Genomic DNA, 25,486 nt, shown 5'->3' on the forward strand with positions numbered 1-25,486 from the left:
ACACATGGGAAATCCTTTACTTGGCTCCAAATCAATTAATATAAGTGTAATTTCTTGTGGAACGTTGATGCAAAACAACATTCCTCAAGCACCAGGATTTATGGGAACTCAAGTTTTTTGTATTTAGTTAACATGTATTCTCAAAGCAACAGTGCAAGGTTGTTTAAAGTAATTCAAATGGACGCCATTTCAAAAATAAACCAAAAATGTAATTGCATGCATCAGAACTCATGACGCCAATCCTTAAAAAGCCAAATGCCTTTCTTGTCATCTGAAATATTCTTATTTTGATATATGCTAATTGTCCTATGATCCTTTTGTGCTCGGGCGGGCCACCCTTGCTGCTGCTGGTCCAAGGAGAGGGGCTTGTTGTTCCCCAGACAGGCTTGTCTGTCTGTCTCCACGAGCCAACAGTAGCTCTTTTATCTGCAGCTGATCAACTTTGGCATGATTTGGTTAGGGTTGGTTATGTTGATGAGGTCCATGGGGGGATGATAGTTTGAACCTTTCTACACTATTTCTGAGGACTATTTTAGTTGGCTGTCTTAAGTGAACCTAATTAGATCCCTATAGACGTAATGAGACCTTATGATCTAACCAGAAGTCAGTCCATAAGACCTGCTAACATGTTTTGAAATGTCAATGTATGACTCGTTGAAACCATTGTAGCGGGTGCATCTGGGAAACCTTGTTGGAGCTGATCAAGAGACCATGTCTCTAAACAAGTTGTCCCTTCCTTGTCTGATGGAAAATGTCACTTTGAACCAAGACACTCACATAGGATTACAGTGTTCAGGCTACCTTTCATAGCATTCTGCAATATGCGTTCTATAATTATTGTTTGATGATTCAAGTGTCTATGCTTGGAAAGGGAAGAGCCTAATGCTTTTGTTGACGTTTTTTTATTTTTTATATATATATATACTGATTGATGGGACTGAAAAATGTGTGCACTCATTGGACGACTTTGACCTTTCACTCCCTGACCTCACCTCACCAGGGAGGTCAGATTGCCATTCCTCCGATTGTCTCATTATCCTCTCTGCTCCGCACTTCCACCTGGCTTTCTATCACTTCTGCTTATGCACAGCGCTCTCTCTTCCTCTCTCTCCTTTCTATCCTTATCTCTTTCCCCTATCTCTTTAGGAGATTGGTCCCCCAAGGCCACCCCTCCCTAAATCCTACTACCCCCTGGAGTCTCCCTCCGCCCTCCCCCCCTCCATCCCCCCTCTGCCCTACGACAGCGCCACCTGGCTACGCAGCTTGGGCCTGGAAGACGGTTATCCTGATGATGAAAGGTCCCGCAGCAGAAAGGTATTTGGTGACAGTGGGGCACAGGAAAAGGAAGATTCCCTGCCCTTACTGTGAACAGGAAAATATCTGCCCCTCAAACCCCGTCAACAATTGTCCTTAGAAACCATAGGCTCATTCCCCACCCTCCACCCATCACGGATAGGTACACCACTAACAGATAGCCTTCAGTCCACACACACACAGACAAACTCAATTTCCATCACACTCATCTCACACTCATACCTTTCTTTCACTTCTCCTTTTTATTTCTCTTTATCTCCCTATTTATTTTCTTACTCAAACTCAATCTGGGTTCACTTTCCTAAAGCATCTTGTCAATAGTGATTTTGCAAATACTTTTAGCTTTGGCTACTCAATCACACAATAACTAGATCTCTTTTTTGGGGGTGGAAGTTGGAATAGTATAAATCACAAATATCCATTGAAATATGTTTTACTCCTAACTGATTACTATGTATCTAGAAAGGACCATGATTCTGATTAGTTTGGTGCTTTTGGATTTAAGTTCATGCTATAGTCTGAGGCAATTTCACATTTTTAAGGAACAAATAGATCTGCATAGGAGGAAGAAGTCATCACAGTAGTCTCTTTACCATTCTCCCTCTAGTGCCAGTTGGTTTAGTGATGTGGTTGTGCTAGTCTCTGCTTGCATGTGTCTGTGCTGTGTAGACCTTTCCCTTCAACTTATGCTGGATCTCCAAGTGTTGGCTTCCAGGTATATCCGGCAATGGACGATCTAAACATAATCTCACCTAAAATATCCACATTAATGCGTATCTGATGCATTAATTGTTTGGATAACAAAGTGACTGAAAGCTTTGAAAGGGTAGACGGAGCTTACTAGTATGTAAATATCTTGAGTTTGTTTTGATAACGGCGATGCCGCTCTGTTTTGCAGCACAAGTTTGGCCACCGCCAGGACCAGTTGCCTGAGGAACGGACCAGTAGCAGCGATGTTCACGAAGTCGATCAAGACAGGCAATCCAGTATTAATAAAGGTTAAGTACAATGTCCATATTAGATTAGATTCAACTTTATTGTCACGAGCTCAGAGCCAAAAACATAGCATTTTCTGCCTTAAGCAACCAGACATGCAAACATCCAATTTATTTAAAGTTTTCTCCTGTAGGTAAATCTCTATTCCTCACTTCATGTATCACATACATGATCTAGTACTGTGAAAACTGATGTTTCTTGTTCGTACAAGGTTGTACTAATGATGAAGACAGGGGTGCACTGTCTGTCTGTGTATTACCTCCAGTCGTTTTTGATGAAAGCGGAGTTAGTAAAATGAAAATGTAGACAGTGTGGTACCAACCGTAACCTGAACATGGAGATTTAAACATGTGGTACTAGCCAAAACCCTACAGAGGTCCAGTTCTCTTCCTACAGCCTTAACCCCCTCAGAGTACCAGTATCCCTAGAGGTAGACCCCTTCCCTTGTTTATGTTCAGACCAGTAGTTTTATTAGTAGCATCATTACCAGGAGTATTTTCCAGGAACACCTAGTGATGCTACAGCTGTTTCCTTGCTGTATTATTAGTGATGAATGTTGTGTACAACTGAGATAATGTAAACTAACAAGTGTTACCACAGCCCAACACGTAGCTTGGGTTAAAGACACTGAGATTGATTGAATCCTGATGGAGGGGCTTGCTTACCCAGAGTTCAAATGGTCTTCATGTTTCCTGCTGATTTTGTCTGTTTGCAGTTGGGATTGTCCCTCCAAGGACCAAGTCTCCAGTGGAGGTGGATGTGTCCAGACGGAATGGCAGGGTGCCAAACGGTGTCTCCAGGGTAGGCTTACAGAACCCACCAGGCTATGCCACATGGCTTTCTCATGATTAAGCAATAGATGAGATGAATGTGGAGCACACTCAATGCATACTTATTTCAGAAGCTTTAAGTTCTGCACAGCAACCACAGTAATTAATCACTGGTCCATTTACCTTTTCAACTAATCATGTTGTAGAGAGGCCATAATCTTGTCACAGAGCAATCCCATGTCCACATTAGTATTGGAGCAATTGTTTATTCATTTTGTAGTTATTTAAATAGAAGGTTAAAGGTTAAAATCCAATTACCTGAACACATGTAATGCTACACTTGCATTCACAAATTTAAAGCTGGAAAAGCTTAAGGTTTTGAATATTGAGCTAATTTTTTAGCTACAACTGATATACAGATCTCATGTTAAAGGAATTAAAATAGTTAAAAACGAAGTCTCTGTCTCAAGGAAAACCTGGGGCCTGTACTACAAATCAAGATTTGGCGTTAACGAGGTAACTTCAGGTTCAACCCAGGGTTTTCTGTATCACGACGGTGGATCACTTTTTACCGGGGTAGATCGCCATGGTAACACATGCTGAACGCCTAACCTGGTCAGGAGCAGGTTAAGTTGGAGATCAGAGATCAACCGGTATAAAACCCCGCCCACTAACTCATTCTTGAGGATAATGGCGTCACCGTTCATAGAAGATCCTGTGGAGCTTGGTGCGCGGATAGTGAGAGGTGCGCTCAAAAGAGCCAGAACATTTAGAGACCGACTAAACCCTTTGGCATTCCCTGATGACCATCTTTATGAAAGATATAGATTCTCAGCAGAGGGAATTACTTATCTTTGCCAACTTATTGAGCCGTATGTTGCCAATGCGACACATCGAAGCCGTGCGCTCACAGTCCCACAGACTGTATGCATAGCATAGCGTTATTTCACTACGGGTACTTTTATGTAGTGTCATGTTGATATGTTATCCCTATTCACTGGGGTGTCTCCCCTTAACCCCTTCTGTTGTCCTTGGGTTGCTTTGATCCATTTTCTAATTATTTCCATATCAGAAATTTGGGTTTCCTTCAACCAAAACATTTCAAACCAAAAAGAATAATGTGTATGGTACCGTACAATGCTCTTCACAAGTTAAATAAATGATAATTTCACTACTTTCATTGAATTTGGATGTTTCATTCACTTTTATAGTATTTTACAATAAATAAGACATTGAAAGAAAGAAATGGTGAAAACCACCACAAAAGACTCAAAGACTAAATGTACTTGAAAACGTACCCTGTACATTTTACATTTAGTCATTTAGCAGACGCTCTTATCCAGAGCGACTTACAGTAAGTACAGGGACATTCCCCCCGAGGCAAGTAGGGTGAAGTGCCTTGCCCAAGGACACAACGTCATATGGCACGGCCGGGAATCGACCCGGTAACCTTCAGATTACTAGCCCGACTCCCTAACCGCTCAGCCACCTGACTCCCTACATATGCCTTGGTTTCCGAGTCTGAAGAAATTCCCCCTTCCACTCCTTCCATCATGGGGCGACCCTGATTGCTGGAGAGGGCCAGCTCCTCAGCAGGAGTGAAGTCCTGTGGAGGAGGGCCCCCTCCAGTTTTCTTTGCCTAATTGTTCTTCCTGTTGGCTGCAAGCAATTTCTTTGTTCTATAGGCCCTTTGTATACCAATCTCCTACAAAAGGGACTGATTCAGGCAATTCAGCCTTGTACTTGTTGGCCTTAAAATATGTAAGCCATCCTACTGCTACTTACCGGTTTGAATTATGTTTTTATATAAATAAAAATGGTTTTTTTATTTGCTCCCACGATCGTTTGCCACTGCCAGGGATGCAACTAAAATAATACAGCAACAAAAGTTTAACGTTATGGAATGCACAAGTGTAATTATGGTCACATCTTGTGCCTGGGGCAGTAATATCAATAAGTCATGTAGCTTATGCATTTACAGCATCTGCTATTTTCTGCCAGTTTGGCAGCTGTGTTGCTTTTTGCCTGTATTATATGTCTGTATTCCTGATATGTTTGTATTACAATATTTCACGCAGGAGGAGCAGACAAAGTTTGTAAGATTATTGTCTGCTCCTCCTGTGTGAAATATGCGGCTTTTGTTTTATCCATATTTGCGATTGGACATACGGTGCAAACACCGCCCCTTTATGTGAACGCGCACGTCTCTAGATTGGAAAGATCTGTGTTGAGTTAGACAGTTGATAACCACCGTTGTGATACCGCTTATCGTGATTGCTGTTGTTAGTGTTTGTGAAGCCGGGTAACTGAAAGTAATCCAGATCATGTTGTTCTTGATTCGTAGTACAGGCCCCTGGCCTAGTAGGTTCTCAGAAAAATGCACATAACATGTATAATAATATCATAATATTAGCTAAATCAATATTAACAATATAATATAGTACATATTGTTTGACTCAAGGCTCAAATGAAGAACGTGAGTTATTGACCCAGAACAAATCTCAGCAGTTGTATTTAGAACATGTCAGTTATCCGAAGTCTTGTTAGGATATACATTTGTCTATTTTAAAGCTTTAAAGCCATAAGCATACAGACTACATTCAGAGATAAAATAGTAAAAACGTTCTGAGCCGTAACAGGGTTTACATTAGGAGTGTGGGAATTGAAAACCTTTTAAAATACAGTCTTGTTAAAAATCTCAACAATATCAACCTTGTTCTTGACTTCTTCTTCAAAATCCCTGACCAGATGATCTCGGAGGGCTGAGGAAATGTTGGAGCCTGACAAAGATTTAATAAATAACCAGATTAGATGGGCTCAGATGTTTTTGAGAAGTCTTCTTCAAACGAAAATTAGATTTCCTGGTCAACCCCGACCTTTTATCTGCCAGGGCTCAATGAGAGACAAACAGCACTGTTAAACCTTACCATGGCTTAATACGTCTCTGTCTAATTTATAGTGTTCAATTGCCTGAGAACCTTGCCAGACTTTTCCTTCAACAGATGTATATTTCACAACAGAAGCATGTCTATCACAGTCACAAAGATAATTTTAAAATAACCCCAAAGACTACTTACGGGATCATTGTAGTTTACTTAAATCCTACTTCTACAAACCATGCTGCTCAGCAAAATGATTGAAAAGTACCTTGCAAGAAAAGTTGGGCTTTGCTTTAGGGAACCCTCCATTTTGTACTACTATACATTAGTGTTCTTGTTAGAGTCATCGTCATTTAAATGTGCAATATAACATACACATGCGTATGTAGATAAGTGATGAATTACAGGACACACATGTTAGTATATTGGTACACACCTTGCTAGTATGTTAGCAAGGTGTTAAGTCTAGCCTAACATATGCTGCCTGGACAGCTTCAGGTCATCTTGGGATAGATCCTCTATGCTGGAAAGCACTTTCTATGTGAGGGCGGGTGTTTGGATAATTTGTGACATCTACTCCTTTTGGTGTTAATCCTTCATTGTCTTAGGAGCGTCCTAAGAGTGCAGTTTTTCCTGCGGAGGTAAAGTCCAAGATGAGCGTACAGGAGCAGAATGAGCGTATCCGCAGAAACCAGAGCGGCTCTGTGAGGGACAAGAGACGCAGCCTGAACCTGTCAGGGGGCCAGTCCACTTCCAGCTACAGAGTGGTACGTTGTTGACAGACACTCTCCTACCATTGGTGGGTGTGCTTTTCTTCTGATCTCTGGACCTGATTCAAGTGAGTTTCCTGACTGCCAGTGCCAGTTCCTGACAGGTAGTTGGCTGGCTTTTGGGCCTGGTTTCCTGACCTGAAGCTCATTGATGGTCTCTGTGATGTTGCTGGTTAGGTGCGTCGGCGGCTGACGGCCCACGAGGTGGACATAAAGGATTTAGAGGCAGCGGTGCGTGGTGAGGGAGTGGAGTCCCCCAGGGAGGAAATCGCCAGGCTGAGGCGATCGCAGATTGAACCAGACCACAACGATCTGGATATTAATAACGAAGTGAGTCGGAGCAACATAATACCTTGGCACCCCAGTCACTCAGCTCCTGGTGCCAAACCTTGATTTTTGTGATTGTGTTTGCAGCTGTTGGCCCCAGACAAGGTTTTGATCCCAGAACGGTACCTGGACGTAGAGGAGTATGCTCCTCTGAGCCCAGAGGAGCAGAGGGAGAAACAGAAGAAGGTGGAAAGGATCAAGACACTCATTGCTAAGTCAAAGTATGAGTCCCACTGCTGTCTTCCCCATGCACACACGCATAGAGAACAAGACCCTGAACACCACTTATCTGGAATGTGAAATAGGGTCGGGGTGAACCTCCTGGTCTCTCTCTTTCTGCACACCTCTCCCATCCTCATCCCTCACTCTCCCCAACCTCTCTTCTTTATAATTTATTTCTCTGTCTTTCCTCTGCCAGTCTCCAGAACGTGGTGCCCTTATTGGATGGTCCGGCTGAGGGGAGGAGCCAGAGCCACCCAGAGCAGCAGCTACAGGAGCAGGAGAAGCGCATCGAGATCTCCTGCGCCCTAGCCGCTGAGGCCTCTCGACGCAGTCGCCTCCTCTCTGGTGAGGACACCGTTTCCTACACCCCCCCACCACTACCCCATTGTCAAGGTTACAGACCCCCAACATCATCAACGCCCTGCTGTTGTGAGGCCCCCTCAATGAAAAAAAAGATTATGGCATGACTGTCCCTTTCTTTTTCCCTAGCCCCTCTCCACCACACAAAAAATATACACATATCATTGTGTTAAATCAAACACAAATTACATCACTTGTTCTGGGTTAAATCCTAACTTGAGATTCTTTTTGCAATTCTGTTGAGGAGAGATTTGCATCAAGATTCACATACAATCTCAAATGAGGATTTGGCTCTCTTTCACTGTCTAAAACTGTCTACCAATATCAAGTTTGAGTCTAATCGAATAGAAACTCTTTAACACTCAAATCCAAATGGAATAATGTGTCTCAGTCTACCCAGTAATGCCGATATCACTGTCAACTCGTTCCAAACAACCTGACCCTCATGTGCTTATTTCTACTGCAGTTACCCTAAATCTTTCACACTAACAGTACCTTCAGGTTGTAAGGACATGCTTGCTCTGAAGATGCTCAATCACTCCTTGAAGATGAGTTGATGAACCCACTAATATGGCTCCAGCTCTTGTATTCTTCCAGGCCTTTCAGATTTTTATCAAATAACCTAAACTGTTTGTGTCAAATTAATTAATTTTCTAATGGCAAGGCCATCCAAACTTTAGAAAATCTTTATAAATAGAATGTTTTGGGTACAGCAGGGTGAGATGACGATGGATAGGAGTTTGACATGTGCAGTCTACAGTTGAACATTGTCACCACAATCTCTCTAAACATTATCGCCTATGAAAAATATGTAGCATATCTTAACAACATTTTCTTGCATATATTTACAGTTTCTTCATGACTCACGCCATGCTGTTTAATAACTATACTATACAAGCACGTTTTGTATTGACAAAACAAGGTGTTGGTTGGTCATGGACATGCGTTGGTGTGTATCTATGATACAAATTTAATATCCAGGTCAAATGTTATTAGTGAGTATGGTTTAAAATGGCTTTCAGACTTTAAAGCCTTATGAAGCATCCCTTGACTGGGTTGGCATAGATATTTCACTCATTTGTTCTCACACAATTAGTGTTAGAGAACCTATTTTCCAACCTTATTATCCATCTTTAGGGAATATATGTAGGCCCTATGTAGGATTGCGTGTGTTAAAATGGGACCTTTCTTGTCCTGCTTGCTGATGCAGCGCTGAGCCTCAAGCTCAGGGTCACATCTCTTCTATTCATAGTTTTCAGTCACGTGACATCCGCGGTGACCTGGAGGGCAGAAAGCTTCTGGCGATGGCGGCTCACACCGTTGAGACGCAGCAAAAGCCAGCAAATTTACCTTCCCACGTTTCTTTGGATCGCCTCTTAGCTAAAGAAAAGATATGGACACAAACTGCAAGTGTTGGGCACTTGCGATCCATATACAGCACCCGCTGCCGTATTTCTGCCCCTAAAAACCGCAAGGTTTTATATGTGATGACTGTGATATCATTAGCTACTGTAAACTAGCTAACCCCTCTCTTTCTTAAAGATCCTGTAAAGTGGACCTGGAAACGAGTTTTAAGTTCGCCACACCACAGAATAATGTGTTATTAACTACCCATCCAAATTCGAATGAAAAAATAACACCGACAAGTATGTTAAATTAGGCTTTGAAATTGTGAAAAAATCAGCAGTCTTCTCTGCTTGAGACTGGGGGGGCATGTCGCCTGAAGGAGCTGAAGCGCCGCCCCTTGCTGCCTAGTGCCTACCTCCGACCCAGATAATGGACGCTATGTCAAGCCGAACAAAACCGTATAGAATTTGAATTTATTTGTTCAATGAGTGAAACATACAGATGCATATAAATGAAATGTTCCCTTGAGCTGTAACAGTAAAAATGGACACCAGATACAGCAGACAGTGAGCTCTCCAACTAGGCTACTTCTAACACATTAGTTACCATTTCACCAAAATACCATCATTCTACACCGAGTAGCCTAATATCAATTTAGCGGTTTGCACTCATAGCAGAGATACCTCTGGAAAAGTTATCTAGTATAATTATAACAAGCACACAGAACTGAGTGATGAACTGCTGGCGGCGGTGGAAGGTCCAGGTGCGACCGGAGGATGAACGGCCGGAGGGGCGATGTTCGGTACGGCTCCGCGCTGCAAGAAAAGCCGTGTGTTGGTGAACCCCGTCTGTCTCTGGTCCATGTTAAAACTGTCCGCCGTTAAATGGTCAGTGCAGAGGCGGCTGTTGGAGTTTATCCGAAGCTTTCCATGAGCGTGGCTCTTCACAAAATCTATCCACCTATTTTTCCTTTCATTATCAATAGGGAACTTAAATGGCGTTGCAGCGCAGCTGGAGTTCTTGCATCCAGGGAAGATGCAGTTGCGGGTGGTGGGAGACATCCTGAAGCTAGCTAGCTAGCTGATGTAGGCTACAATAACAGTACAGCAGGAGGAGCCATTCAGTGATCTGACGTAGATAGGGCGAAATGACGTAGATAGGGCATTTTTTGGCTCCGCCCAACCTGATCTGAAAACGGAAGAGAAACTGTTCTTCGGTTTAACTCCACATTTCAGTGTGACAAAGTTTTAGCGCTTTGCACATGCTTTCAGGAACTCATTTCACACGTATATAATGTACTTAGAAGCAAAACATGGAATTTACTTTACAGGATCTTTAAACAACTGCTAACTATTCAAACGGAAAGTCAACTTTTCCTTGAATTTTTACTTATTACAACCTCAATTCCCAAAAAGTTAGCATGCTCTGAAAAACTTAAATAAAAACAAAGGGACAAATGAATATGAAAAACCAATCAGTCTTAACACAAGCCTCACACATTGTCTTTGGTGTAAAGGGATTTCCAAATCATTTAATTCCAAATGCATTTTGAGTTTAGTTGTGTCTAACACAACAACCCAACTATTTAGCTAACTAACTAACTTTAACTCACTACGACCACACAGTTGGTCGCCTCGATACACAACAAACTATGTCAAACCGTCCGATTACATAAAGATGTGTTTTATGGAAAAAAATACCATAATTAATATACCTGTATATTCTTGTGTTTAACTTTACTTGAGCTTGATGAAGTGTTAGCTGCAAATACGTGTATATTTGGATGGCTGGCATTGTTTGCCCTCCCCGGAAACCTAACGTTACCCCGGAGGTAACGTTAGGTTTAATGGCACAAATCCACAATCTCCTCCTCTCTGGGTTTTCTTTATCGGACAAAATTCTAAAGGAACACAGCCCAGGCTTGTCTCCTCTTCGATTACTGCATCCGATAGAACAACAACTATCCGGCATTTTGGCAACACAAACACAACACAAGTCTTTTTTGCCCTCCAAGAGGGCGTGCCCCTTGGAACGTGATGTCACGTGAAAACTATGATTTGAGATGTGGTCTTCAGTCACTCCCACCTCCAGTCACCCCCCCACCCCTCTCTCCTCCACTGCTGCCCCTTTCCTTTGCTTGGTCCTAGTTTTCTTTCTCTCTTTTGTATTCACTGCTCCCCCCACCCCCTTCCCACATTCCATTCCAGCCCAGTGTGCCCCCAGTCCCCCCACCTCCCCGACCAGCCTGGCCCCTCTCCCTTCCTCCGCTGACTTCTCTGACTCCGCCCACATCATGAAGGTGTGACTGTGTGAAGGTGAGTCTCCCCGTCCACCACACAGCTTCCATCGACCAAACCTACCCCCCATTCTACCCCTCCGTCTTCTTAAAGTCCAAGATGAAAGTAAAGAAACTCACCTCCACCTTCTCCCTCTCTGTCACATTATAGTTTGTTTTCATATTGTATGCATTTGCTTATTTTTTTTATGTAGAACAGAAACGTTTCAATCCCACTCACAATGTAGGTCAAGAACAGAATCTTTTATTATCCTAAGGTAACATTTGAAACTCATATTGGGACTATCCATGTTTAATGCTCAGTTGCCTGTCGCTATACTTTCTGGAAGCATTATATTAGCTGACATGATCTGGTGCCACGCATCTCATATTGGATTTGCAATTACTTAATTATTTTTTTTAAACAGCAGGATGAAACAACGGTGCCACAGTGTCTAGCCATTAACTTGATTTGTCCAGCAGTCAGAACTGTTTAAGGAGGAAGCAATCTTGTTAAATGAAAGGAGTGCTGCAGTTCAAACAAACTTCATCCATCTGCAGCTCACAACATCAGCACTGGGCAAAGCAGTCATTTCTGACAACAGTCAACTGTGCTGTCTTCATTGTGCTTTTTATGAATAAACCAAAAATTATTTGATTTTGATTCCCTACAGGCTGCCAGCAAGGATGTGAATCTTCATGATGTTCTTGCAGGGTGAATATTAGCAGTTTTACGAGCTGAATGGGGCACCATTTAAGTGGGTTGGGAATACACTGCCACCTAAATGATTTAATTGTCAAGTCTAATATGGGTTTGAGGTATCACCACTAAATAGGACCCTAATTCAGAGTAACTACGGCTTCTAGAAAAAAGAGTAAACATGCACAAGTCTTGCACGCACACAAACACGCTAGCTACCCGAAGGATTTATTTTCCTGCAACAAGTATTTGGCAAAAACAAATCCAGCCTTCAACCCCAACTTCCAGCACTGGCAGAGACACACATGGAACCACTGCCGTTTCAATCCGTTCTGGTCATGGCCATTCCAAAACACGGACAACCCAAATTGAATGCAGATACCAATACCTCTTGTATGAGGTCCTGGAGTAGTACTTCCAAAATCTAACTATCTAATCTCTGTATTTTTCAGCAACAATTTTGTCGCATACATGCTTCTGTTACATGCGTCTGTTCTGTCAACTTTTTTTTACAGAACTTTGTTCTGTAAAATTATTCTGCATTTTCAATTGTCAGTCCATCATCAGATGCTTGTGAAATTGCATGCTGCTATTTTTGGGATGTGCTCATTGCTGAATAGGAACCACGTAGTCTAAGACCAGGTAGCCTCAGGTTTCTGAAATAAATGAAAATATTTTTCATTCTTTTTAAATGTCTAGCTCAAGCCCTAGCAGCAGTCAAGTTTGACGGAGCATCCTTTTGAGAAATCAGTAGGCAACAGACAACCCCAAAGAAACTGCTTTGTATCACCAGACCAGTGTAACAGTGCAAAGGTCCAATGACAAAATACCAAGAAGATGTACCAGGAAGCTATGAGAAGGAGACGGCAACCCAAAATGTGTGGCAAGACTGAAAGTTCACTCCTCCCAACTCTGGAGGCCACTGTAACTGTGTGCTTCACCTTTCATTTGGTCATTCACTGCACTCACATGCTTGTTCTACTCAGTCTCAGCCTGTCACAAAGGAGTTTCTATGAATAGAGAACAGCAATTCCAACAACAACATTTCAGGTACACGAGACACAGGAAGGACTAATCCAGAAAGTTGAGGAAGCTCTTGCGTGCTACGATGTAGTGCTCCATAGAACCCTGGTCAGTGAAACTATTCTTCTTTGTCACCCAGCTCAGTGGGTGAATCTGCTGAAGAGAGATTAAAAACCCCATTTGAGTTGAAATTTGACTTTATTTTTGACTAAATGTTCCAGGAGGGAACGTTCTGTATGTTGTGCAAGGTTCTTGGGTAAGGAGTCCATGAACTTATGTAGAAGCTGATCCTCCAGAGAGGATGGGATAAGGAAAGCTAGAAATTGGTATAAGGAAAGTGATCAGATCAATCAGAGGTTGTCTGCAAAGGGCTGAAGGACAGTGCAGATGCTGGATGAATAGGCTGAAGAACAGTATAGATGCTGTACCAATAGGGGTTTGAGGAAAATACAAGCACAAGGGGAGGCTGTGTGGTGAAATAGCCTCATCTATACAAACGCTTAGAAACAGCCCATGAACTTTGATCTGCTGAAGTTACTCCAAACTGACAGGAACAGAGTCCCCCAGGTCCAAGACCTCCTCCCCCCATCCTACCCTTGTAACATCTGGATCACTGTGATGCCTCCCTACAACCCCCAGTCACACACCACTCTCTTCTGTGTTGTCAGATCCGGCCTGGTTGTGACTGTTTAACATCAACATCATAAGTGCTCCCTCTAACATTTAACATCAAAGCCATTGGACTTCTTACAATCCTCTCACTGTTACCACTAACAGTACGTAAAAATCTTAATGTGGGTAAAATACATTTAGATTTATTAATGTTTTTATAGTATGTGGGAAGACACCAGTGAATAAAGTGACCTTAGAATTGTAAGTCTGTTAGTTAAAAGCATTTTAGTTGAATGGGCTAGCAATTTGCATTTTACCAGTTGACAAGAGCCTATAGTGTATATCAGCGAACATATCATATCCTACATTATCCTAAAATAGTGTGCCATATGTTTTGATCCATGGTTGGGTGTATTCTCAATTTTGTAGTGCAGATACATGCAATTCCAAGTGGTAATGTAATTTAACCTTTCCTGCATTAAGATTTGCAATATAAATCCTATTGAATTGGTGAGACCCTAAATACGTTATCAAAACCAATGTTTCACAAAAATCTGATATCAACAATATAATTGTATTTGGGTCTAAGTTTGTCATCATTGTCATATGATAAAGTTAACTTTTCATATTGTTGTATTGTTGTTGTTTTTAGGTGTAATGTTTTGGAAAGATATTCATAAAATCATGACGTTTCAAAGGGTATTATTTTGCGATTCTATAAATTGGACTGGAAACATCTCCTGAGTTTATTCCATCCTAATGCATTTTTACTATGTCAAGTGCAAGCTCAAGTTGGAGTTTTTATTAACTTTGTAAAAACAGTATTTTTCTATTCATTTAGATTTATTTTATGGGAACACCCACTAAGCTTTGTAAACTTCGGTATAAAGAAAACGTATGTTGTCTTCTCAGGATCAGGCATCTGGAGGGACTGGTGATTGGACAGAAAGACTCAAATGTTTTAAATCAACATTCTATGACCCCTTTTTTCAGTAGAAAGTAAGCCATGGAGAATTTCAGTTTCCTCCAGACTTCATTCCCAAACATTAAAGTAGCTGATTCCTCCCTCTGAACTTTCATGTTTTGTCTCTTGGTAAGGAAAATCATTTTCTCTGTCATGTTCCATCCTGGCGTCTGTAAAAGTGAACCCTTCTGCTGGTAAACCTCTAAATTTGTCACCCCCTACTGTAGTTCCTAACTTTATTAGTCATGTCTTTCCCTCCCATGTGCCAAACTGGCACACAAGCTTTTTAGTATAAAAATAAGGTTGACTCATAAACAAGTTTTAAAAAAATATGGAGAATGAATGGGAAGGAATTTGTTTTTACAAAGCAGTTAAAGGATTTAACAAAGCATAAAATACAGTTTAAAGAATACAGCTTATACAGTATATAATATCTTTTGAAGTTTTTGTTTTATTTAGTTTTTTTGTTAGTTTAGGGAATCCTAAGGTCAAAAGATGCAGTAAATATTTTTTTAGTAGCATGGGTATGTTATGTCAAACTAATTATGTTTTCAGTGAAAAATATACATTTTTAACACATCAGGAATGCGTTTTCCACAATAGGGGAGAAAAATAAGTATTGCTGATATTTTTTTAATGTATTGCTTTTGAGCATTGTCTTGAAGGCCTAGGTTTATGGGGATTTACAATATAAAGGTAGTTTTGAACAATTGGTATTGAATGCGTTAAGAAATGCAAAACAGCCAAAAAAGGATTGTTCGATATTTGATACTAATGTAGCATTAATGATAATGAGATTTAGCACATTGGTCAATGTACATATACTAATTTCAACAACATCTTACAGTTAACATCTTGCTTCTTTGGGAAAATACACAACTGCTTGAACTATGCAAATATATATATAAAAAAATGGTATGCTTGCTTTAGGAATACCTTCTTGCAATAAAGTGAATGTAAACACATTATATGCGTTTCTCTCAACTGTAGATGGTTTCAGAATTACCCATCAGAGTTTGTAAAAGCATCTTAAAAACTGTCTCACTCTCTTGAATGATCATATTGTTACAGTTTTATTTTTATCTTGTTATTGATATTGAGTATCACTGCCAAAAATAATTATACTACTGAGGACCTTCGCTCCATATGCTCATTGACAAGAATAACTTTTGTCCTACCATGTGTATGTCTGGATAAATAAAGTTAAAAAAAAAACCTCACCTAATATTTCTTCAATGTATGTGTCTCTTTTGGTAAACAAGACATTATGTATTTTTGGGGGGATGAAGTGGTGCATTTGGCACCACTTTTATTAGGACACATTGGTTGGTTAATGCTTTGTGTCTTGTTTATTTTTTTTCTTCAAGAGTTAAGCGACTATTTGTTAGTTCTAGAAATACTACCCTCGAGGGTAGGCAGATTGCAGCCAATCACCTTCTCAGCAGTGCGGATGATACGCTGCAGTCTGCTCTTGTCCTTGGCAGTGGCAGCAGTGTACCAGATGGTGATGGAGGAGGTGAGGATGGACTCAATGATGGCTGTGTAGAAGTGTACATCATTGTCTTTGGCAGGTTGAATTTCTTCAGCTGCCGTAGGAAGTACATCCTCTGTTGTGCTTTCTTGTTGAGGGAGCTGATGTTCAGTTCCCACTTGAGGGCCTGGGAGAGGATAATGCCCAGGAAGCGGAATGACTACAGTGTTGACTGGGGAGTCGCACAGGGTGATGGGGGTGAGTGGGGCTGTATTCTTTCTGAAGTCCACAACCATCTCCACTGTCTTAAGAGCATTGAGCTCTAGGTTCAGGCAGGAGGACTCAGTATAGTATGTACTGATACTTTATTTCACACGGTACAACACATGATTGTAAGACTTGGTTTGGCATTATGGTTCTGCTTGCATCGGCTCCCTGCCGCACCCAACGGAGACACCGTCTCGACCTCCGAGCAGAGAGCAGCGACGCATTCCCCCTACGACAGGAAACAGAACCAAGGGTGGAGGCCGGGGAGGCGGAGGTAGCAGATTAAACAGAAGCAACCTGTGTCGCACTAAGCAATGCAGAGTGCAGTGATATCCTGATTAAATAGCGCCGCTAGCGGCGCGCGCCGCTAGTGACGCGCGCTGCCGCCGCTAGTGACCCGCTGCTAGTGACCCGCTGCTAGCTACTGACGCGCTGCTAGCTACTGACGCGCTATGTCTCACGTCCCCCTGCATGAACCAGCTCCGCTTGATTGTTCTGGCTACACCAGGTGGTCAGCTTCCCACCTATAATCAGACTCATCCCCTCCAGAGATGAGCCCAATGAAGGTGGTGTCGTCCGCAAACTTTGTTTTTGTTGAGTTTGACGGATGGATGCTGGAGGTGCAGCTGTTGGTGTACAGGGAGAAGAGCAGAGGGGAAAGGACACAGCCCTGAGGTGATCCGGTGCTGATGGACCGGGAGTCAGTGACTTCCCAGCTTGACGCACTGCTTCCTGTCACCAGGTCACATTACAGTTTTTTACAATCGCTATTACAATTTTTTCAATACTTCTAACAAGTTTCCAAAACTCTTAATGCACTAACACACCTACCACACACAATTGGCAAAACAGTTCATGTCATGCTCAAAATCACACATTATAAACTAAACTCAAACACTAATTTATTTTTATTATTATTATTTATTTTTTATAACACAAAAATACACTAAACAATACACCATGTCTACCAAAACACTAACACATGTTTTCTTTCAACAGGAACATTTAGTCAATCATAGCACAATGTCATAAAAAACACTAACATCAGATGGAATTACAGAAACTGCATTCTTTTGTACAGTACCAGTCAAAGGTTTGGACACATTTTCCCATGGGAAACTGTATATGTGTCAGGTCTCACAGTATATGCATCATAGATTGTGTTTTGCAATGCAGTTTCTTTTCAAGCCTCTACATTTTTGTTTTGTTGGGTTTCGTAAATGCATACATTTAGTTTCTTTTGCTGCAGAAATTCAGAACAAAAAATGAATGACCCATCTCAGAGTAGCTTTATAGAATGTACGTTTACTGTATTGAAAAAAAGAAGACAGAAACATAATTGCTGCAGTAAAGGCTTCATTTGCAACTGGACATTACTGCAAGAAATATGCAATATAACTGCCATTTACAGTATTTCATCAGTTACCCTAGCTCTGGCCCTTCTCTGAGCGCCACCACGCATTCTAACTGCTCTCCCTTGCCCTTGTCCCACTCCTCTCCCTTGTCCTGGTACTTGTCTTCCTCTCCCTCAAGCAGGCATTACTGTATTTTTATTTTCTTTGTGTTGCTCTATATTATTCTTTTTCCAGACAAGATCAGCCCAAAGAGGTCCTCTTTATATACCATATGGTCATGCATTGAAAGAGCCTCAACACCTGAGTGTTTCCTAGTTGGGAATCAGCTGTGATTTGTTTGCATAACTTCAACCAGCTGTTCCTCAGTAGCAATGGAATAAAATACAGGGGATATATTTGTGTTTCAATTCACAATATGAACAGCTGTTCACTTTGACTTTAGACAATAAGTTAGGTTTTGAACATGATGTTATCTGTTCTGTACAGTGTGAAAGCATTGGTAAATTGGACAGTTAAAATCGATTGTTTTGGTCTTGGTTGAGCTTGTGTGTAAAAGAAGTTTAAGCATTTTAAATTTGTGTTTACTCTATGCATTTTGTGTCAAAGCAAAAATAAATGTGTTAATTGTATAGCTAACACAGACGGATGTTGTGCTAACTGTGTCAAGAGTTTAGGAAACTTGTTAAAAGTATTGAAAAAATGCTCATAGTGATTGTAAAATACTGTAACGTCACAGTCAGTTTAGAAGCGTTGCAGCAGACAGTCCAACAGCATAGCAGTGGCTCTGAGTTTTGGTTGGTCTGGAAGAAACTTGTGTTTACGTGGAATGGAAGGGGCAGGGTTTTTCAAAAGGTTTATGGCTCATAAAAGTTCTTACTCGACTTGTTTGGAACTTGGCAACAGTGTGATATATAGAGGCATTGTGCTAGTTTTAATTTTGTTCTTGGAACTTTTAAATCCTTTGTGTTTGTAGAATATGTTCCTGCTGTAAGATTTTAGTTTCACACTATCACACCTGCACTCTCCATGGGGCCAAACAACATCCTGTGATACAACACTAATCCACCACACCCCATTGTGGCCCAAGATGTTTCATCCTGCAACATGATCACATTTCATTTCATGTATTTGTTCCAGCTGTTGTTCTGTTCTTTCTTTGCAGTGTGCTGTGCCCTTTAGCTATATCAATATATATATATATCAATCTCTCTATCTCTTTCTTTCTCTCTCTTTCTCTCTCTATCTCTCTCATCTATCTCTCGCTCTTTCTCTCTCTCTCTATATATATATCAATCTCTATCTCTTTCTCTAGCTATCTCTCTTTAGCTATCTCTCTTTCTCTATCTATCATCTCACACAGGAAACCCTATTTGGATTACAACATTTCCAAGTCCCACTGAGTGAGTGATTGGGATATGAAACAAGGCCTTTCATTTAATCAAGGAGTCCACATGGGTCCTTCATTTTCCTGGGTAAAGGTAAATATTGGGAAAGGATTGCATCCAGAGTTCAGGGAGCTCATATTTTATGTTCCATGTGCCTGCTCCAAGTTATGTTGATAGGGGGGAGGTTGAGTTTGTGTGTGAAAGAGAGACAAGATTTGTGTGACTTACACACAGAGTAAGATAGCCCTCTCTCTTTGATTTACAGTTTTTTTCAAATGCTTACACAATTTTTTTTTACTTGTCCTCTTTTTTTCAAAACTTAACACACAAATCCAACAACTGCACACACAAAATGCAAAATGCCTCGCTTCTCTTGCAAAATGAAGCATTGCATTCAAAATATCACAAACACGTCTCAAAAGCACACATTTGTCTCATGTTGCAAACACTTTTGCCATTATATTACATTTTTGGATATATCATATACACACAGTTATTCAAAACCTAAAGCTCTTCTTTCATGAGCTCCTTTGTACATTTCTGTTCAAGATTGAAAGTAAATGGCAGAGATGATGAAAAATTCATGGTAAACACGAATACAAGATTGAAACCAAACTTATTCTTTTACAGTTTTTCTCGATTGCTTAAGCACGATTTTGATTGTTTTGTTTTTCAAAACACCTCACACAAAAAAACTAAAAACTATACACTAATTTAACAAAACCATATTTTGTTACCATATGAAACATACATGTTGCATATGACTTAATTCTGTTTGTACCAGTTACACACTGCTGTTGCAAACCTAAAACACTTTTAGCAATTCTACTTATCAGTGATTAGAGTAGTGTAAGTGAAGTACACAGAGAAAGTGCAAATATACAATAAATTCACCACTAAGTTCAAGACTACACAAGACCGATGCTGCAGACTGATGAAAATATAATTTATTTGTCTCCATATACCCAAATTTGTCAACATGGAGAATCACAACAAAACATGTCTCAGTTTTCATAACTGCATACTGTGTAAGCTATTGGAAAAACATAACATTGTATCCAGTACCAAAAAAAAAGATCTGAAAAAAACGAAAATACAGTACAGAAAATGCTATACATCATCTCTCCGCCTAGCTGGATCTGGCCAGAGAATTTCATCAACATCACAGGCAATCAAGGGCGTAGGTTTGGTCTCAGCTTTGGTAGGGACACTGCCTGCCTGCCTGCCTGCCCCCCCCCCCCCCCCCGCCATATAAAAACAAAAACTACCTGAAGCCCTGATGGTCCAGCTGCTGCTTCCTCAGCCTGCACTATACTGGATTTCTGAGTTTCCTGAATGCATTTTAAAATAATGCCTTAATTAACTAAATGACGTAATGAGAAGTACATGCAATGCATTTGTTTGTTCAGAATATTTTTTTTTATGTAGGTAATTGGTTCAGGTTTTATGGACCTGTACTAGGCCTACATTATATGTACTGGACTTGAAATAATGTATTACAGTTTTTATCGATTGCTAACACACATTTTTTGAAAGCCTACCCCGATTTCTCAAAACTCTAAACACAAACCCCAAAACCACTCACACAAAATTCAAAACACTTCATAACTCCTGCAAAATGCTACTTTGGTTTCAAAACAATGTTATGTCACCTCAAAATGGTATTTTGATTTCAAACAACAAACACAGACTATTATTTGAGTAGACTTTTCAAGCATCGATTGAACACTGATGTACTCAAGTGAAAACACTACGATGAATGGGAAAACACCATGTATGAAGGCCTTATCAGGAGCATTTTGCCTTTTCATGTTCAGTGATACCATAGGCTTACTTAGGCTTAGTACATATTGTTATACTGTAAAATGTAACTGTAAAATGTTTTTACTCCAATATGAAACAACACACAAATATACAGTAACAAAAATATTTATTTGTTTCAAAAGTGAAATAAAGAATAGGCCAGTACAGTCAACAACAAAGAAGAAAAGTAAAATAAAAAAATATATACTGTAAAACACTGTAAAAAAGGAGGACAAAATAATTAGGCTGCATCCTGTCTTCGGATCCTCTCTGGCCAGAGGACCTCATCAACATCACAGGCTATGTTCTCTCTGGCCAGACAGCGGGGAAAGTAACGCCTGGTGTGGCGAATCCAGCCCTGAAAGGCCTCAGGGGCTATATTGCCACATGCCTCCTCCATGGCCTGTATCAGGGGCATCTGCGCCTGTGGATTGCGTTCGTATACCTTCCATCTCCAGGCAGAAAAAAACTCCTCTATTGCGTTTATAAATGGAGAGTATGGTGGGAGGGGAAGCACCAAAAACCGTGGGTGGTTGGTGAACCAATTGTGGATCAGAGCAGCCCGGTGGAAACTTACATTGTCCCAGATAACAACATACCTGGGCTGCTCTGCATGGACTATTTGGTCGGGTGGAATAAGTGTGTTGTGGAGTGTGTCCAGGAATATGAGGAGACGGGCAGTGTTGTAGGGGCCAATGATTGAGTGGTGATGGAGGATGCCGTTGTGGTTTATGGCAGCACACAGAGTGATATTCCCTCCCCGCTGGCCAGGGACATTGATAATGGCGCGTTGTCCAATGATGTTTCTGCCCCTGCGCCTTGTTTTGGAGAGGTTGAAACCAGCCTCATCAATATAAATAAATGTATTCGACTCCTCAGCTGCCTCTAGCTCAAGAACTCTCTGAAACAAACATGACAATATTACAGTAGTTATCAGAAATAGGCCTACACATTGTTGTAAAACACTTGAAAATACTGTAACATTGAATTGTATTACAATATAGTCCACTAATGTGTCAGTGCTACAGTAATAGGACGCAATCAGCTGTAAGAATATAGAGTAAGACTTACTTGCACATAGTCATGGCGCAAATCTTTGACTCTGTCAGAGTTTCTGTTGAACGGCACTCTGTATATCTGCTTCATTCTTAGTGCGTTCCGCCTCAGAACACGGTCCACTGTAGCCTGGCCAACTGTGAGAATGTTGGGGAATGTGACTTGGTCATTGATTATTGTATTCCTTATTTGTCTTATGGTTAATGCGTTATTTGCCATAACCATGTTGACTATTGCTGTTTCCTGTGCATCTGAGAAGGTACGCTCCCTCCCACCACGCCGGGGTAATCTTTCAGTTCTGCAAAATGTACAAATACAGAACAATGGAAAATACTCTAAATACAAAAATACAACCGTTTTTCTGTCATAGTAGGCCTAGTATTTCTTACCTATTTTCTCTAATATTTGGTTGCACCCTCTGGCCTGCCTCCTGCATGGTCAAACCATGGTTCACGACATGGTCGACCACTGTGGCCCGAGTTTCATCAGTGATTACTGCTCTCCTTCCACCTCTTCCTCCTCCTCGTCCGCCTCCTCGTCCTCCTCTTACCCTTACTCCTCTGCCTCTCTGAAATGCTTGTGCTTCCATGTCGTTCATTGCTCTCCAAACCAGGAGCTCACCTATGTCCCTTATATTGCTAAAACCTTGATTATAAATTGCACAACAGCCTTGGAAATTGAAGTTTTATTAATTGAATAACAATGTGTTCTGTCTGAAAACAAGGAGCTTTTGGCATGGATGAAGTGTTAAAAATAAAGAGGATTGTGTGTAGTGTTTTGGAGACTGTGTGGTTTACCAATTGAAATCTGTGTTTAAAGCAGATAATTGTGTGTTGTGTTTTGAGGAAAGTGTGGCTCGCAATTGAAATTTGTGTCTAAAGCAGCAAAATGTGTTTATAGTTCAGCAGAATTGGTTAAAAGAGTTGGCACATGAGTTAAAAGTTGTGGTGATTGTGTCATATGTTCCTATTTTTGTGTGTTAGCAATCGATAAAAACTGTAATGAATTATATGATGCATACATTTGGGAATCCCAATTTATAGCACCTTTTTACTACCTACAAGTATATGTGTGAATGATAACATTCATGGATAACATTGTCTAAACATCCCTTAAAAAACAGCAATTTAATGCAATCTTTACCAAAATGGACAATTCTCACCTGAACCCCTGATGTTGATTCATCACCAACCTGCTCTACATCTTTAGCTTCAGGGTGCTGTTTTTCCTGCACAGTAATTCATCAATTTAATACAGACACTAACCATGCTTAGTTGACTGCTGACATTGGTCGAGATTACAGGGATAGCCATATTACTATCCAAGGGATCATATAGGCCTACTTATTACCAGTTAATATCACTTTTGAGTTGCTAGCCTGCTGGTACTAGGCTAAACTAGCACGGTCCCATTATGTGGGTAGGCTAGCAGCTTTATCCTTCTGGCTTCAACAAGGCCAGCTGCTGCTAACACACTGGTCGAAAGATTACAGACGCTAGGGAAAGATTTAATACAAGCAAAAGTTACATGCTCTACTACACTAACTTTCAAAACATGTTTCCATTGTAGAATGGGTGGCGATGTAAGGCTAGCAGTTAACAACGACCTTATTGATAGTTATCTACTTACTCTCTGGGTGGGGAAAAAACTTCTTATATCCCTCTTTTTTTGGGTGGCATTTTGATTTTCCTTTCTACAAAGCACAAAAGGGTAAAAAATATCAATGCTGAGACCAAACGAAATACTAATATGAGGCTTTATTATTTCCTGGCGTATTTAATAGTTAACCGTGTCAGACTACTGCCCTCTTTCTGCAAGTCACGATTCACAAAGTTTCAGCCAATTAAATGACATCATCTTGTCTTGCAGGCTCGAGGCGCATTGGTTAACTTGGAAATGTATTTTTAACTTTTCTGGGCGACGAACATAGTATAGATAATAATACGAATGAGTTTTGCAAATATATTGTGCAAAATATTTTTGTTGAAAATTAACAAAATATTGGTGGGGACAATTGTGTCTTTCCCAAACTTGGTCGTGGCTAGTCCCTATCGACCCTATGCAAACCTACGCCCTTGCAGGCAATATCCTCATTGGCAAGGCAACGTGGGAAGAACCGTCTGGAATGTCGAATCCATCCTTGTACTGCCGCAGCGTCAATTTGGTCACAGGCCTCCTCCATGGCCTGAATGAGGGGTACCTGAGCCTGGGGCCGGAGATCGTACACCTTCCACCGCCATGCCGAGAAAAACTCTTCGATTGGGTTAAGAAACGGAGAGTATGGTGGAAGGTAAAGATTTGTGAACTGTGGATGGTGTTGAAACCAGTTCTAGACCAGAGCAGAGCGGTGGAATGACACATTGTCCCAGACGACAATGTATTGCATCTGGTGCATGTGGTTTACTGCAGTGATGATGTTTTGCAATCGGTCCAAAAATGTGAGGATGTGAGCTGTTTTATAAGGGCCCATATTGGCATGACAGAGGAGGACCCCATTCTGGGTGATGGCAGCTCAAAGGGTGATGTTACCCCCACGTTGCCCTGGGACATTGATGATAGCCCTCTGGCCAATTATATTTCTGCCTCTCCTTCTAACTTTTGTGAGGTTGAACCCTGCCTCATCTATATATATATATATATATATATATATATATATATATAAATTCCTGAGGGATTGCCTCAGCATCCATCTGTAAAACTCTGAAATACAGTGAAAGACAAGATTGTGTAATTCAGCATCGATTTAGTATACAGTACATTTACATGTAAAAAGGTATGCAACATTAGAATGCTAAAGTGAACAATACATACCTCCACATACTCATGCCGCAGCCGTTTGACCCTCTCTGAGTTACGCTCAAAAGGCACTCTATAAATCTGTTTCATCATAACCTGATTTTTGGTCAGGATGCGTGTAGAAAGTGTAGCCAGTAGAAAGAGAGACCTGATAGACATCATGGAAAATGGCCTTATTGCATTATTGGCCAGAACCATGTTAACGATCTCTCTTTCTTGCTCTTGGTTGAATATGGGCGCCCTTCCTCTTTGTCGTGCTCGACCCTCAATCCTATGTAGAACAAAATACATGTAACCTACTGTAAAATGTCACAGGAAGGGGTATCAAAAGTGCTGATATGGTGCATACAATAAGCAGCTGTAAACAGATTATTTTGTACCTGTTTTCTCGTCAAAAGGTCCTAATGACAGATGCCACTGTGAATCTGCTAAGATTTGGCTGAACTTGTAGTCCAGCCTCCCTCAGCGTCAACCCATGGTTTACTACATGGTCAACAAGTGTGGCGCGCATTTCATCCGACAAATTTGGTCCTCTTCTTTGAGCCTCTCCTGCTTCAGGTCTTCCTCCACCTCCACCTCGGCCTCTACCTCTACCTCTGGCACGGCCTCTGCCTCTTCCTCCTTCTGCTTCTGCTTCTCCTCCTCCTCCGTGGATTCCCCCTCTCACCCTCACTCCTCTCCCTCTGATTCCTTCCATTTTGGTTGAAGATAGGTGAACTCACCTATTGCATTTTTATAGTGCTTAAACCTGATTGGTGTGTCTACAATTAAGCAATCATGTGTTTGCGCACCTG

General features: G+C 41.1%; 2 protein-coding genes across 11 annotated transcripts in view; one reads left to right on the forward strand and one right to left on the reverse strand.

Moving 5' to 3' along the window:
• The window catches only part of plekha6 (pleckstrin homology domain containing, family A member 6), a 300,812-nt gene extending 285,033 nt beyond the window's left edge, over positions 1–15,779 (forward strand). For 4 of the 10 annotated variants that reach the window (XR_009929718.1, XR_009929712.1, XR_009929715.1 and 1 more), the window contains 10 exons: positions 1,147–1,314; positions 2,213–2,312; positions 3,026–3,111; positions 6,568–6,726; positions 6,907–7,059; positions 7,144–7,277; positions 7,475–7,623; positions 11,193–11,300; positions 11,935–11,975; positions 12,660–15,779. Coding sequence is in view for 2 of the 10 variants with exons in the window: in XM_062456283.1 (XP_062312267.1) it covers positions 1,147–1,314; positions 2,213–2,312; positions 3,026–3,111; positions 6,568–6,726; positions 6,907–7,059; positions 7,144–7,277; positions 7,475–7,623; positions 11,193–11,290 (1,047 nt within the window). In the remaining 8 variants the exon portion in view is untranslated. Of the gene's footprint in view, positions 1–1,090; positions 1,315–2,212; positions 2,313–3,025; positions 3,112–6,567; positions 6,727–6,906; positions 7,060–7,143; positions 7,278–7,474; positions 7,624–11,192; positions 11,301–11,934; positions 11,976–12,659 lie in introns of those variants that run through there. The other 6 variants (XR_009929716.1, XR_009929717.1, XR_009929713.1 and 3 more) reach the window with 5 other exon arrangements.
• Positions 15,780–21,081: 5,302 nt separating this feature from the next.
• Positions 21,082–22,136, reverse strand: LOC134032625 (uncharacterized). Its single transcript, XM_062476993.1, has 2 exons — positions 21,912–22,136; positions 21,082–21,741 (listed from the first exon to the last, which is right to left on the reverse strand). Exons 1-2 carry the CDS (start codon positions 22,119–22,121, stop codon positions 21,082–21,084), a joined length of 870 nt encoding a protein of 289 aa, XP_062332977.1. The 5' UTR covers positions 22,122–22,136.
• Between the last annotated feature and the right edge of the window lie 3,350 nt (positions 22,137–25,486).

The sequence above is a fragment of the Osmerus eperlanus genome, chromosome 1 (genome assembly GCF_963692335.1).
Source record: "Osmerus eperlanus chromosome 1, fOsmEpe2.1, whole genome shotgun sequence".
Taxonomy (NCBI): domain Eukaryota; kingdom Metazoa; phylum Chordata; class Actinopteri; order Osmeriformes; family Osmeridae; genus Osmerus; species Osmerus eperlanus.